The following is a 13,421-nucleotide window of genomic DNA, read 5'->3' on the forward strand; positions in this document are numbered from 1 at the left end:
TCACGTTTATTTGCATCCGTGGATATTTTGACGATGTCCCTGGATCTATCTATCGCCACGAATTAATTGTCCTATGAATCACGCATCGTATCACGCGGGGGCAGTTTTTGCGCGCATGTTTAGCATTGATAACGTACCACCACCAACTCTACCTGCCCCGTTCCACCCCCATCATATCTGCCCTGCGTTATGATGATTTATGTTTATAGCGCCTGATGCCCTTTACCCCCGTCACTCGGTTTCCGTCGTTATTCGATGGATCGATCGATAGATACGCGGAGAAAAAGGGGGAAAGCTAATATTCGCTCGTTTCATCTTCTTTTTTTTTTTTTTTTTTTTTTTCCCACATTTGATCCTGTTTCGCGATAAAAGCTCGATGAAAATCGCGCCGTGATGTATCGAGATATCAACGCGGAAAGATGTTCATTATCGATAGACGAGAATTATTACTTCGCGTTAAACGTGACTTTCGTATTTAATTTTGAAATAAATGAGTTTAATACGCGTTGCTCGAAACTCGCGAGAATTATTTTTGAAAAAATTCCCGACCAACCCTTTGTTGTTAAGTATCTCGTTATATTATTTATCCTTTATATTTATTATCGTTATATTTATCGTAAAATTAAAACTTTGTTTTTTTTTTACAAAACGTGACTTATTGTTTCACGATATATATATATATATTCTGAGTTTAAAATTTTTTTACCAAAAAAAAAAAAAAAAAAAAAAGAAGAAATCAATAGTTATCGATAATTTAAAAGATGAATGTACGATGTGCGTAGAATTACCAAAAAAATTTGTCGAAACGACGGATCTCGAATTTCTTTTTTAATTTAGTTTCCCAACTGTTTCCCAAAATTATCTTTGGAGAAAAAAAAGAAAAAAAAAAAAAAAAGAAAGAATTAATATCGAGGGATCGTTATCTTCAATGTCGGGACAAACTTGTCCTTTAAACTTTAAATTCCAATCGACGTCTCGTGTTCTCACAATTGTCTACTTGGAACTTGTCCAAACAATGTGTTCATAGGTGTTTCCTAGGGCATGTTTCCAGAGGTGCGATAAACGACAGACGTCGACAGGTGGAGATAGAGGAATCGAATTCGAGGAACGCGATCGAGAAGTCGAAACAGGTAGCAAGTAAGTACATCTAAATCAGGCCGGTCGTGGCCCGCTAAAGAGACATCACGGTTTGCACGAGGAAAACACCTGAAAACTATTTTCCCCTCCCTCGAATCGAATTAGGCGGTCGTGTTCTTCATCGGTAAGCCATCCATTCAACAGTTGCCGCATTCGATCTCCGGTCACGTACACCCACCACCCTCCTTCCCTTTGCTCCCTCTCTTTCTTTTTTCTTTTCTTTTTTCCCTCCATCGACTCGTTTCCTGCAACCCTCCGCCGTTTCTCCTTTCTTCTTTTCTTCTTTTTTTCCCTCGCTTCTATTTCCACTCGAAGTTCTCCTGTTTCAGAAACTGACCACCGAATTCATGTAATCGCTTCTTCCCTCCCTCCGGCAACATTTTTCTATTCTATCGTACGACGATCGATAGAATCCTTCCACATCAATCCGATATAAATAAATCTCGGAAACGTTGTCAGCGTCCAAAATTGTGAAGAGAAGAGAAAAATATCCAATAGATAGATGATGCCCTGTTAATTCCTTCGTTCACATTTTCTTCTCGCAACGTTTAAACGCTTCCCTTTCGTACTTTCGCAATATTCTCGTTTCTTCCTAGCGAAGAAATAAATAATCGAGATTCTCACGGAGAGAAGACGAGCATCGAGTTTCTCGGACGGGCAAGGAATATCAGTTCGCTGGCTTCCACCCTCGCAACGAATGACCAGAAAATTCTCCATCGATCAACCGCGAGAGGCAAGCCAATCGTCACGTTGCTTCTGGGCTTGGAATCACGTACGGCCACGTGTTCAATGTAAGATAATGAACAAGAAGTGCGGGTGGATGAAAACCTACGTGTACACGTATAGATGCTAGGAGAGGAAGGAAGCCCACGGTTACGGATGTCGCGAAGCCGCAGAGATTCGATCAGAGAGACACGGAGGATCAAGCGCGAGGACAAGCGGAACTCGCTCTCGATGCACGATTTCGAGGCTGCTCGACAGGGAGTCACGTTCGATGAAACGTGCACGGCATCGAGCAGTCTCGGCCGTTGTCGTAACGTCGATATATTTCAACCGATATAACACGCCGCATCGCAGCACGCCACCAGAGATCGTGCTCCACCTCTTTTGCCCAGCTGTTCGGCATCTGGCCCGTGAAATCGAATCGAATACCCTTCCTCCCTCCATCGAGAGGAATCGCGCGTTCAGTATTCGCAATTTGTAACTGACCATTGCTTCTTTGCGCGATCATCGACTACCTTGCCATTTTCAACCCCTGTAAAGGAGATGGAGGTGGATCGAAAATGGAATTTTTATCCGAGCTATTTGAAATCGAAACAACCGTGTATTTTTGGGAATCGTTTCTCTTGGAAAATGTGCAAGAGAAAGGAGGAAGGAGCAACGTGATCTTGGGATTTTTAACCCTCGAAAATGGAATTTTCATCGGAGAGAAATCGAAATAACCATGTTTTTTTTTTTTTTTTTTTTTTTAGAAATCATTTTTCTTTGAAAATGCCAGGGAAAAGGAGGAAGATGGATATCAGAGCGAATACTGCACGCGCCGTACAGTATTCGACGGACGATTTTCAACCCTCCATAAGGTCGAGGAGATTGATGCAAGTGGATCGAAAATGGAATTTTTATCGGAGCGGTTTGAAATCGAAACAACGGTGTATTTTTGGGAATCGTTTCTCTTTGAAGATTCTTAGAAGGAAGTCCGTCGATATTAGAGCGATCTCGCGAGTTGGAAAATGGAAATTTTATCGGAGAGGTTCGAAATAGCCATGTTCTTTTTTAGAAATCATTTTTCTTCGTCGAAAACGTGGGGAAAAAGGAGGAAGATGTATATGGATATTAGGGCGAATATTGCACTGCGCCGCCATCGACGGACGATTTTCAATCCTCCCGTAAGGTCGAGGAGGAGGATTGATGCAAGGGTTCAATAGCGGATCGAAAATGGAATTTTTATCGGAGCGATTTGGAATCGAAATAAGGATGTTTTTAAAAATTATTTTTCCTCGAAAATGGGGGAAGGAGAGAGAGAGAGGGGGTATAGATATTAGAAGGGCGAATAACACTTGGCAGGGAAAGTTCGGGCAACGGCTTCGAGTTTCCGATCTCCTGCGAGACGTTCTCTTCCAAACCTTACAAGTTTCGCCAGTTTCTCTCCACTTAGATCTCTCGTAACTCGATTGATACGGTCCCCCGGTTCCCTCGAGTGGTTTTCGTTAACCATTGACCGCGCAGCAAGTTTTTGTTTCCACGTTTGGGGACACCACGAGAAACTGCATTATTCAACGTTTAATGGTATCCTCTATCGCCAAGTTGAGAATCGTAGTGACCGACTTGAAAGAGATAATATGTGTGTGTGTGTGTGTGTGTACTCATCCTTCTTCTTCTTCTTCTTCTTTTTTAAGAAGCTAATTAATATAAGGAACAATTAAGCAGAGATGCACTCAATCCTCGTGTCGTTCTAACGAGAATGAAAATGAAAGGCATTGTCTTTTGTCGTCTGACGGGGAACAGGGGCGGCCCGGTGACGTTTGTTTCTTCCCTTTAATGGACGAGCCCCCATTTTCCGGAAGCAAGAACCCCTCCTCTCACGGTTGAATCCTTCTTCTTCTTCTTCTTCCTCCTCCTCCTCCTCTTCTTCTTGGTCAAATAACCATAAATTCCCGTGTTTCGCGTTTCTTAATAATCCCGGTTTCGAGAGGGTGGAATTATCTAAATGAAATATTCAAGAGGGACCCACGGTTACATGCACGCCGTGGTTATTGTACGTGAAAGCCGGTGACAAGAACGAATGAAGCTCGTTTCCAAGGGCCGGCTCTTGTTCCGTTGGCTTCCGAGTAAAAGGAAGCGAGGAAGGAAAAAAAAAAAAAAGGAGAAAAAGAAAAAAAAAAGAAAAAAGAAAGGAAAAAAAGGAGGAGGAAGCGAAAGAGAAAACTTCTCGTATTTTATCAGCCCACTTAACAATCCTCTTCATTCCGCGGCGACAAATTCCCGCGAGGGGCCACCCTTTGAAGCTACAACTTTAATCAATTTTGCCCCCTCCACCTTCTCTCCGTCTTCCGCTTTCAATTTCTGAACGTTCACCCCCCTCGAAAACACGGGTTAGAATAGTATCGACGGTCGACGCTTGTTTCCAACTTTTAAACGAAACATACTTGATATTCCTGATTTTCTTCGTTTCGATCGGATTTGAGGGAGATCGAATTGTTAAAAAAAAAAAAAAAAAAAAAAATCGATAAATCTCTTTCTGATTTAGAAATAATCTAAAATTACACAATTCTTCTGAATCGTTTTCATTTCAACGGATTAAAAGAAGAATCTTGAGCGAAAATTTTAGCAGCCCCGAGAATCGTTCAATTCTCTCTAAATTCGTGCTGGTTCGGAATAATAATAAATTTCCACGGGCCAATGCACTTTGAAAACGGCCGGTTCTTAACATCTTAAAAAGCCTCTTCCTTCTTCTTCCCTCCTCCTTGTTATCCGAAAAATTCGAACTTGCGACGAGGAAAAAATAAAAAGAAAAAAAAAAAAAAAGTCTGAATTCCTGCACAGCCGATCGACTTTACCTTTCTCGCGTCTAATTGGTATGAAAAGAGAAATGCCACGAATTACCGGGAATTGAAAGCGGCACCGCCGCGCCTCTTAATTACTAGGCCTCCTTCGCTATTGGCGAATCCAGTCGGTCGTTGCGGCCCAATCTCGAGGAAGCTAACGAACGTACTTGGCCGACTTTTTCTTTGCACTTCCACGCGAACGTTCGTCCCCTGGATTTCCCTTATCGCCGCTCCGTGGCCGGTTCAACCATTCCTTGCCAATTTATTTCGTAGACGCGTCTTCGTTCATTCTTTCGAATCTTGCATTATTTTTATTACGATAGACATATTGGATTGGTGTCGATATCGAAAGATCGATTTTACGAGACAGAGAAAGAAACGCAAAGTATTTGAAAATATCAGTTCCAAAAAAAAAAAAAAAATATATCAGATTTATATTCGTTGTGAATATTTTTAAAAATATATTCGATCAATTTTTGATTCGTTCTCAAGTTGGCCTTCTTCGTATCGGAAGAAGTTAAGGAGGAAGGGAATCTAAATTCTGCGTAAACAGAATTGGTTGATTAATCGTCACTTGGCCGGTCTAAAAAGTAATAATTATCATAATTTTCCATCCCCAGAAAATTGCGGGGACCAATTCTTCGCCCCCAAGAAAGTGGAGAAAGATTCATTTACCTCAACGATTAATTTCGTTTACAGAAGCTTCAATTGAAATCGGTAACCAGGGTCGTTAAACTTGGCTTCACAAAGATTTACCCGGCTTTACAAAGTCCTTAAACAGCTTAAAGAGCTCCGAACTTGGTTATTTCTCCCACTGTCTGAAGCGTTCAAACATATTTTCTTAGAAGAGGGGGGAGGGATTAAATTTTAATTAGAGAAAAACACAATTACTTTATCCATAATTGAACCTTTATGCGATTTCTTTTCTGTTATTCTATGATTATATCCTCGATCCAATGTTCCGATTTCAATCGCAACATCTAATTTAATTAAAAACAAGCACGCTCCGAAATTAAATTAAACGTTTGACGCATTTTCAGAAATCTTATCTCATCATCGAATCTCTAATTTAATCAAGGTGTTTAATTAAACCGATGCAACTACTCAAACCTTACTTTTTCCCCCTTCTTTTTCGAAGCATCCTTCAACGAATAAACGCCTTGTATAAAATATTAAATTCCTCCTCGACCAAGAGAGAACCAACAATATCCTTATCTCCTGACAACGATCAACGAGAAAGCTTCACGGGGAAAAAAATAATAAAAAGCCAAGTGCTGCCCGGACTCACCTTCGGAATCCGACGTGTCGGAGAGGGGCGGCTCGTTGGCGATGTACTGCCGTCCGCTCAGCAAATTGTTCTCGACGATCGGTCGTTTGTCCTCGAGCTGCCTCCTGAACCCGCGATGATCGTCCTGCAATGCAGAGAAGAAACGTGAGAGAGGGAGAGAGGGACCGTTCACGCTCGAGTTGTTGCTCGTTTGCTCGCCTGCACGCCCGACAACCTAAGTAGGCTAATTCACCGAGCTTTAAACCTCGACCAAGCGCAGACCCATCGACGTCGTCTTCATCCCGCCGCGTGCATTCGTAATTTCGTTTGACAAGGCATCGCGCAGCACATCGTGGCGCAGACGACTCTAAGCCGCGAGTGGTTCACGCGAGAGGAGAGACGTGAAAATGAAAACAAGAAAAAACGAATGAGAGAGAGAGAGAGAGAGAGGAGGAAAGAGATCTGCTGCAAGTTTCACGATATCGCGTGTACTCCGACGACGACGACGACGACGGTTTCTCGTTTTAACGAGATTATCTCTTCTTCTCGAGAAAATTTAGACACAGGAACACGCTTATTTTCCTTTTTTTTTTTTTTTTTCTTCTTTTTGTTTCGTCTTCTATCTTCTAGTTAGAAATGGCGATTTTTTCCCCTCGCGCATACACACGCTCTCGAAACACGGCCTCTTTTCTTCCTTCCTCGTACGCTTGGTCGTTGACTCGTATCTTCGTATTTTTCGAGCGACAACCGAGAGATGGCGCGTGGATGTCTTTTTCGCGGCGAACGCGCGAAAAAATCGTTTCAAACGGGCCGGAATAATTCACCTACTTTCGTTGTTGCGACCACATAGCTGCTCTTTCTCTCTCTTTTTCTCCTCTTTCGGAAGAGCGACGATAAAAAAAGGGGGGTGGGTGGGTGGGGGGCTCGTTATATATTTATTAAATCAAAGAGCGAGAATTATAATATCGAGATTGAATAAAATGGCCGCGGATCCTCTTCCCTTTTTTCGTCCTTGGAATTCGTCTTTCGTCCCCATTTTCCGTGCGTTAAAAACGCGTTTAACGAGCTTCCTTTCCCCTATATATAGGAGGGGGAAACTGGTGTAGGTGGTAGATGCGAATTAATCGGGAATGGAATTTTTATCTTGAATGAAAATTCGCCGGGGAACTCGCCCGTTTTTTTAATTAGAAAAATTTCCCTATCTTTTTGTACCTTTCAATGCGGTTCCCGTTAATTTTAACTATCATTGCGCTGCGAAACGAAAGATTCGAGTATCCAATTACAGATAGTTGGATACCGTAACGTCGAAAATTGGGAAATTCACCTAGCCACACGGTTGAACACGGTTTCCAAGTTAATTTCAACTTTTTAACCCTGCGCTGCGAAAACAGTAAAATCGAGTATCCTTTACAAACTACCTGTTATTGTTAGCTGATAATGTTGTTAGGGAGATTCGCCCATCTCTTCTCACCCTCCAATGTGATCACCAATTCTTCCGATTTTATTAACTTTCATTGCTGGAAAACAGAATTCGAAAAACTATTCTTTCCTCCTCGTTTCAACAACGAATTAATTACGAATTTCTACTTACTTTCTTTCAATCCCCTACGTTTTCTCCTACTCTTTTTCATTCGTTATCCGAGCAGAGTTTTGAGAATCCTTCCGACACGGGATTCGGATATCCTGTTCAAGGATAACTCGAGTATACAAAGATCGAACGAATCGATTTTATTCCAGCGATCGAGAGCAACTAAATTCGTCCATTCTATCCACCAACCACTAGACGTTTTCTAATTGGCCACGTCGAGATAATCGTCTTATCGTATCGGTTATCGGAATGACGGGGTTAATTACGCGGGGTGGCTCAACGTATTCAGCCGGTATTACGTCGATGCTCGACGTTGAGGGATCTCGATCATTGAACCTATCCATTTCACCCGTCGTTCCATCTACGAGGATCGTTAAAAACCGCTGATGCTCGTTTCCATTCTTGAAAACGCGTCAATACGCGTGTATTTCCCAGATGGGAAATGGGCCAACTTTATAACCACTTAAACTTATAACCACCATCAATCTGGAAACTTGACGCACGACGCGGATTTCGCGTTACGAGAAGACAGAAACGTAGTTTCGTTTCTTAACGACAATTTCCTTCTTAAAAATTTATTTATATCCAATTAATTCAGATTCGTAGAAAATTTAAACAATAACAATAACAGTTTGTGAATTAATTAATGATAGTTATTTATGAACCGTAATAATCCAGAAGAATGTCTGGTAGAAAAGAGATTGATAGAATTACGAACGATTAGCCAGTCAATCGCCCTCCTCCCTCCCTCCCCCCTCCGTAATCCATAAAATATCGTCGCTTACCTCCTAGAATCCATTCCTCCGCGCCAATTTTTCCAACAACCGCGTTCAATTAATCCTCGATGATTTATCGGGGAGGGGAAAAATATATCGGTAATTAAAGGAATTCGGTGGGGGAGGGCTTTTTAGCTCTTTGCACTTGTTCGCGATCGATACGCGAATCGATCGTTCGAATCAATTCCGTCGATAATCGTCGGTTTCGCGGCCCCTTCTTCTCCTCCCCTCCCCTCCCCTCCCGCCGATAATCTCTGCCGTCTCGGCCATTTCCTTTTTGCGCTTTCGAGCGCGTTCGTTGTGCTCGATCGATTTCGCGTTAAGCAAACCGATTCGTAGACGATCGTTTGCAACGGCGACGACCCCCTCCCCCCGTTTACGACTACGGGGAGTACAGGATTCTCGGTCGTTGCGACGATTTCACGCACGGATAAAACGGATCTCCACGCATCTATCGAGGTTTCCCCTCCCCTCCTCTATCGTCTAATGAATTCGATTCAAGCCGAATGGAATACCCGCCTCGTCACGTTTTCGATTCGACGCGGCTAATATTTCGAGCCTCGACGCCGCCGCGGCCATTTTCAAACATTCGAGCCGAGATATTCGTTTGTTCGACACATCGTTCATCGATCCACGGGCTCGAGGGAGTGGATCTTCTGCCCGTCCGTTCGTTTCGGATAATGAATTGTCGCGTACGAATGCGTATTCGCCCCGTGACGCATTATACCCGTGCATTATACGCGTTTCGCTTAATGAACAGTATATATGACTGGATGCTGTATACGCAACCGGTGGGACGCATTGTGCATTATTCGGATTGTGCGAGATACAGATTGTGCGATGCGGTAAGACGCGCGTTGCGCCGCATACGCCAAGGTGTCGAGTGTAAATTTTGCGAGGCGCATGCCGGCGCATGACACGCGCAACTTAGCGGTTATTATTAATCGTGAATTTTAATGCCGGTGTCTCGGCGCACTTCTACTTCGTCGTACGAGGCCCGATTGTATCAATATTTGTCCCATCGAAACGGGGAAGGAAATTTCAGTCCAAGGATTTATTCGACGCATATCATCGATACTTGATCTTGAATCAATCTGTTGGTTGGTTATGTGAACAATAAATAAATACGGATTTAGCTGAATGGATATATTTTGGTTATACGCGGGTGCACGTATAATCCGGCTACAGAACAGCAACTGAACAACTGAAGATCGAAGATAAACAAAAGGATGCCGAACAGATATACAGAATAGCGACACCGCTAGCAACGTTCAATAATAAAATTATAGATAAAATTTCAGTGAACTTTATAACACAATCCTATAACTTGTCCTCGCCCAGCGTGCTTGGTTTTTTCGTCTAGAAGACGAAAAGTTTGATCAATTAAGGATTAGTATAATCTATACAGTTCGCGTAAACCACGTTTCGATTAATCTTCCGGATCCAACACGAATGCAGGCTCGCGGTGAAAACGAGATATTCGCAAGGCCACGGCGGTCTCTTACGGCGGCAGGTGACGCCTGATAATTTGCATAAATTATTGCGTCGCATCGCTCGTTTATGCGCAATTATTTGCGCGCGAATTAGAACGCCATTCGTACACACCCATTCTCCCCGGAAATTCCGGCATTACGTTGCCCGCTATATTGTTGAACTACTACTGTACAACTAGGGGAGAGTTCTCTGTTGTAGGATTTACTCCTGGCACGGTCATTAGTCGGCTGCATTTCCACCACCACCACCCTCCTCTGGCTTTTCTCCCGACGTGGCGTTACTTTAGCGGCTCGAAATTACGCGGCGAGCCGAAAATATTCGATCGAGATACTTCGATTTTTCGACGACGCGAAAGTTTCTTTCTTTCTTTCTTTCTTTTTTTTTTCTTTTCTTTTCCCTTTCTTTTTGCACGAGCGTAGCAAAAGATCCGAATGGAACGCGATTGAAAAACGAAAAGCTCGAGAATCGATGAACGAAACGAGAAACAATTACTTTGGAACGACAGGCGCAATGAAATTTCCACAGTTTTACACTCGTCCGACTATTCGAGGAACGTTTCGAGTTTGTACGGCACGTGTTACAACCCTATACGTATCGTATCACGATTGCAAACGAGAAAGAGCGACGTTGAAAATGTTTTAAAATCGGATGAGAGTGGTGTTCGTGCAACAAACGTCGAAATATACATACGTTTTTTTTTTTTCTATCTAATTATCTGGATATTCCGGATATTAGAAAAATTTCAAGTTCGAATTTTTCACGAAACTGATATAGAACGGGTTCCAAACGGGTTCGCTGTTGTGCCGTCTATAGTTAAATTTGGAAGATTACATTGCATACAGGTGGCGTGAAATTGTCAAAGCTTGCGAGTTTCAAAACTATAAAAAAATTGGAAATCGAGATACTAAATCTAAAATTTCAAGCGTTCAATCGTTAACTCCTAATCCGTAACACGAAGGTACACAACACACGTTCCTCCAGCATTTTTTGAATTTCATGCATGGCAAATGCGACATCGGTGTATCCCTCCTGAAACTCGCTTATTGTTTGTACCATCCCGCTACTGCGATCTTTTTTACCCGTTTGTCATCGCTGTGTGTACAGACCGAACTAACTGATATCCGCGTGGAATACATTATACCCTTTGAAACCGTTTGGATAACAGTTGACGACGTTGGTTTTCCCATGCATACGATACCCTCGATTGTGACATGCCTAGTGTTTTAACGATACCCTCCTGCTCTCCCCTACACTTGTGCAACGTTTCGTTATTAATATATATCGCACCACCTTTCCCTCTGAAAAAAAAAAAAAAGTATTCGTTCTTCCCCAACATCCGAAACCTTTTTTAAGATAATCATTTCCATGCTAACAACTCCCTTACCACCTGCTCTGTTCAACAACCGTATCCAATACCCCTCCTCCCTCAGGCGTCAATCTCAAAATACGCGTTCATCAATCAGACACTCAGACCAGAATGTCCTCATCTCGATCCGCGTTTCGAATTGGCTCGGGAACCAGCAGCCTGTTAAACGATCCCCATCGCGACTTACTTTATCGCCCGGGGTAATTAGCAGTCCAATCGATACTGTCTCTCTCTCTCTCTCTCTCTCCCTCTCTCTCCCTTCCTCCTCGAGCTTATTTATTCGTCCGCGTAATCGGTCGACCTCGTTAAACCGTACATATATATATATATGTATAACGCGATTGAAAACGTGGGTGGTTGATGACGGTCCACCACTCCACGACAAGTCCCCCGAAACTCTTGTCCTCGATTAATATCCGACCGATTAAGGGGTAGGTTAGGGGTAGGTGGGCGATAAGTAGGGGGCGCAGGTGCCGAGCGTCGATGACTCTGATCGGGATCGGGGCTAACATGCACCTTATCATCCCTGTACACTCGCAGCTCGGCAACATGCACGTTCTAATCTGGATTAGCCCCGGCTAGTCCGTCTTTGTGCGTGGAAACTGGGCCTCCTACGACGCGTGCCCCGCCGCCGTTGTCCACCACACACGCACACCTCGCCCCCTAATTGCGTCATTTTCGTGTAATCCACTCGATTCCGAGTAGGTTACGGGGTACCAACCGCGCTTCGAGGTACACGAGAGCCTGCTATTTGCTACGAGATTGGGTCGATCTTCTCCCAAGGGGTCTTGTGTGATTTTGAGCGGGTATTTTGGGAAACTTGCGCGATTAGGAAAAGTTGTGATCGTTGGAACTGTTCGCGCGAGAGAAACTTTGCTCGCCGTTTCAACCCTTTCGCTATAATCGCTGTGCACGAGATGCCGCGTATCGTGCGAGTTGATGACGATACGACGATTGAAATTATTGCACATCGAATAGTATCTTTTTTTTTTTCCGTCAAAGCAACGATCTTTCACGAGCACATTTTTCGTGCGACGGAAAAGTAGCGAAAGGGTTGAAACGCAAACGATCGAAGTAGCAAGATCGAAGAAACTTGCCTCTTGTTTCTGCAACGCGGCCACATCCCCGCAAACAGGACCCAAACCGGTGAGCTCGGTGTCTTTTCTGATCACCCATTCGATCAGCTCGCGCAAAGACAAGAGAAGGGCGTTCCAGTGTTCCGTATTGCTTTCCAACCGGTTTCTGTAAACAGATAAAAGAAACATATTACTCGATGAAACGCGTATATTGAAATACGTCAAAAGAATGTTGGGAAACACACGATATCCCGAAGGGGGAAGGAGTCCATTAAGATTGGAGCTGTGCAACGCGCTCAGACTTGTGTTGTGAACCGACTCGTGAGAACCGTCTGCGTCGTAAATACTGATAAGGGATGGTAGGGCGCGGCGTCACAGGGGAGGAGAGGGATATTTATTCTCCCGGAGAAAGTGAGGGAGAAAATGAAAGAGGGACGATGATGAATGTGCAGCGAAGGAGAGGGTAGAACGACTACTGTCTGCGTGGACAGAATGCGAGAAAAGAGCGAGGAGGACATTCAAGGTGAACTATGAAAACGAGGGGGAAAGGGCGAGGGGTAATGAATGGAAGAAAGATCTCGAAAACATTGTTCGAGAGAAAGGAGAGGTTAAAACAATAGGAGAAAAACAATTAAAGGTTGACGAGCTGCGGGGGATGGAATAATAATAACAAAATACGGGGCAGAGGGGAGAAAGAGAATACCTGTCCAATTTGGAACGAGGTGTAAAACAAATAATCACAAGGACGAGGGGAGGAAGAAGATTTTCAGAATGGAGAAAAGCGACGCGACGCGAAAAAGAAACGCGTATCAAATAGGGGGGAAAAAAATTGTGGGGAGAAAAATGGTGGCTGTCGCTTCATGCGCAAGGTGTATACACAAGAGGCGCGCAAGAAGAAGCGAGAAATAAACCGGCGGTTACCGGTGGTGGTAGAGCGGAACACAAGAGATAGGGAAAATAGACAACAAAGGAGGGGGGAGGGGAGGGGGGAAATACGAATAAGAAGAGAATAGGAGACAGGGGATATAGAAGGAGGATTGAAAGGAGCGAGGGATCGAAGGATGAGAGGTGGCCGGCGAGAACGGGACAGGAAAGATGGCGCTCCGGATTTAGATTTATATTCCGCCATTGTTGCACCGCCGTCGTCGACTGGCAGCCCAACCTTCCCGTCT

General features: G+C 43.8%; 1 protein-coding gene across 8 annotated transcripts in view; it reads right to left on the reverse strand.

Moving 5' to 3' along the window:
• LOC100868461 (dystrophin) overlaps positions 1–13,421 on the reverse strand; it is a 410,667-nt gene that overhangs the window by 60,217 nt on the left and 337,029 nt on the right. For all 8 annotated transcript variants that reach the window (XM_086912122.1, XM_086912124.1, XM_086912121.1 and 5 more), the window contains 2 exons: positions 12,271–12,415; positions 5,971–6,094 (listed from right to left, as the gene is read on the reverse strand). In XM_086912122.1, coding sequence (XP_086768248.1) covers positions 5,971–6,094; positions 12,271–12,415 — 269 coding nt within the window. The remainder of the gene's footprint in view (positions 1–5,970; positions 6,095–12,270; positions 12,416–13,421) is intronic.

This window comes from Apis florea, unplaced genomic scaffold (genome assembly GCF_048593485.1).
Source record: "Apis florea isolate Af1SG1 unplaced genomic scaffold, ASM4859348v1 contig_3367_pilon, whole genome shotgun sequence".
NCBI classification, from domain to species: domain Eukaryota; kingdom Metazoa; phylum Arthropoda; class Insecta; order Hymenoptera; family Apidae; genus Apis; species Apis florea.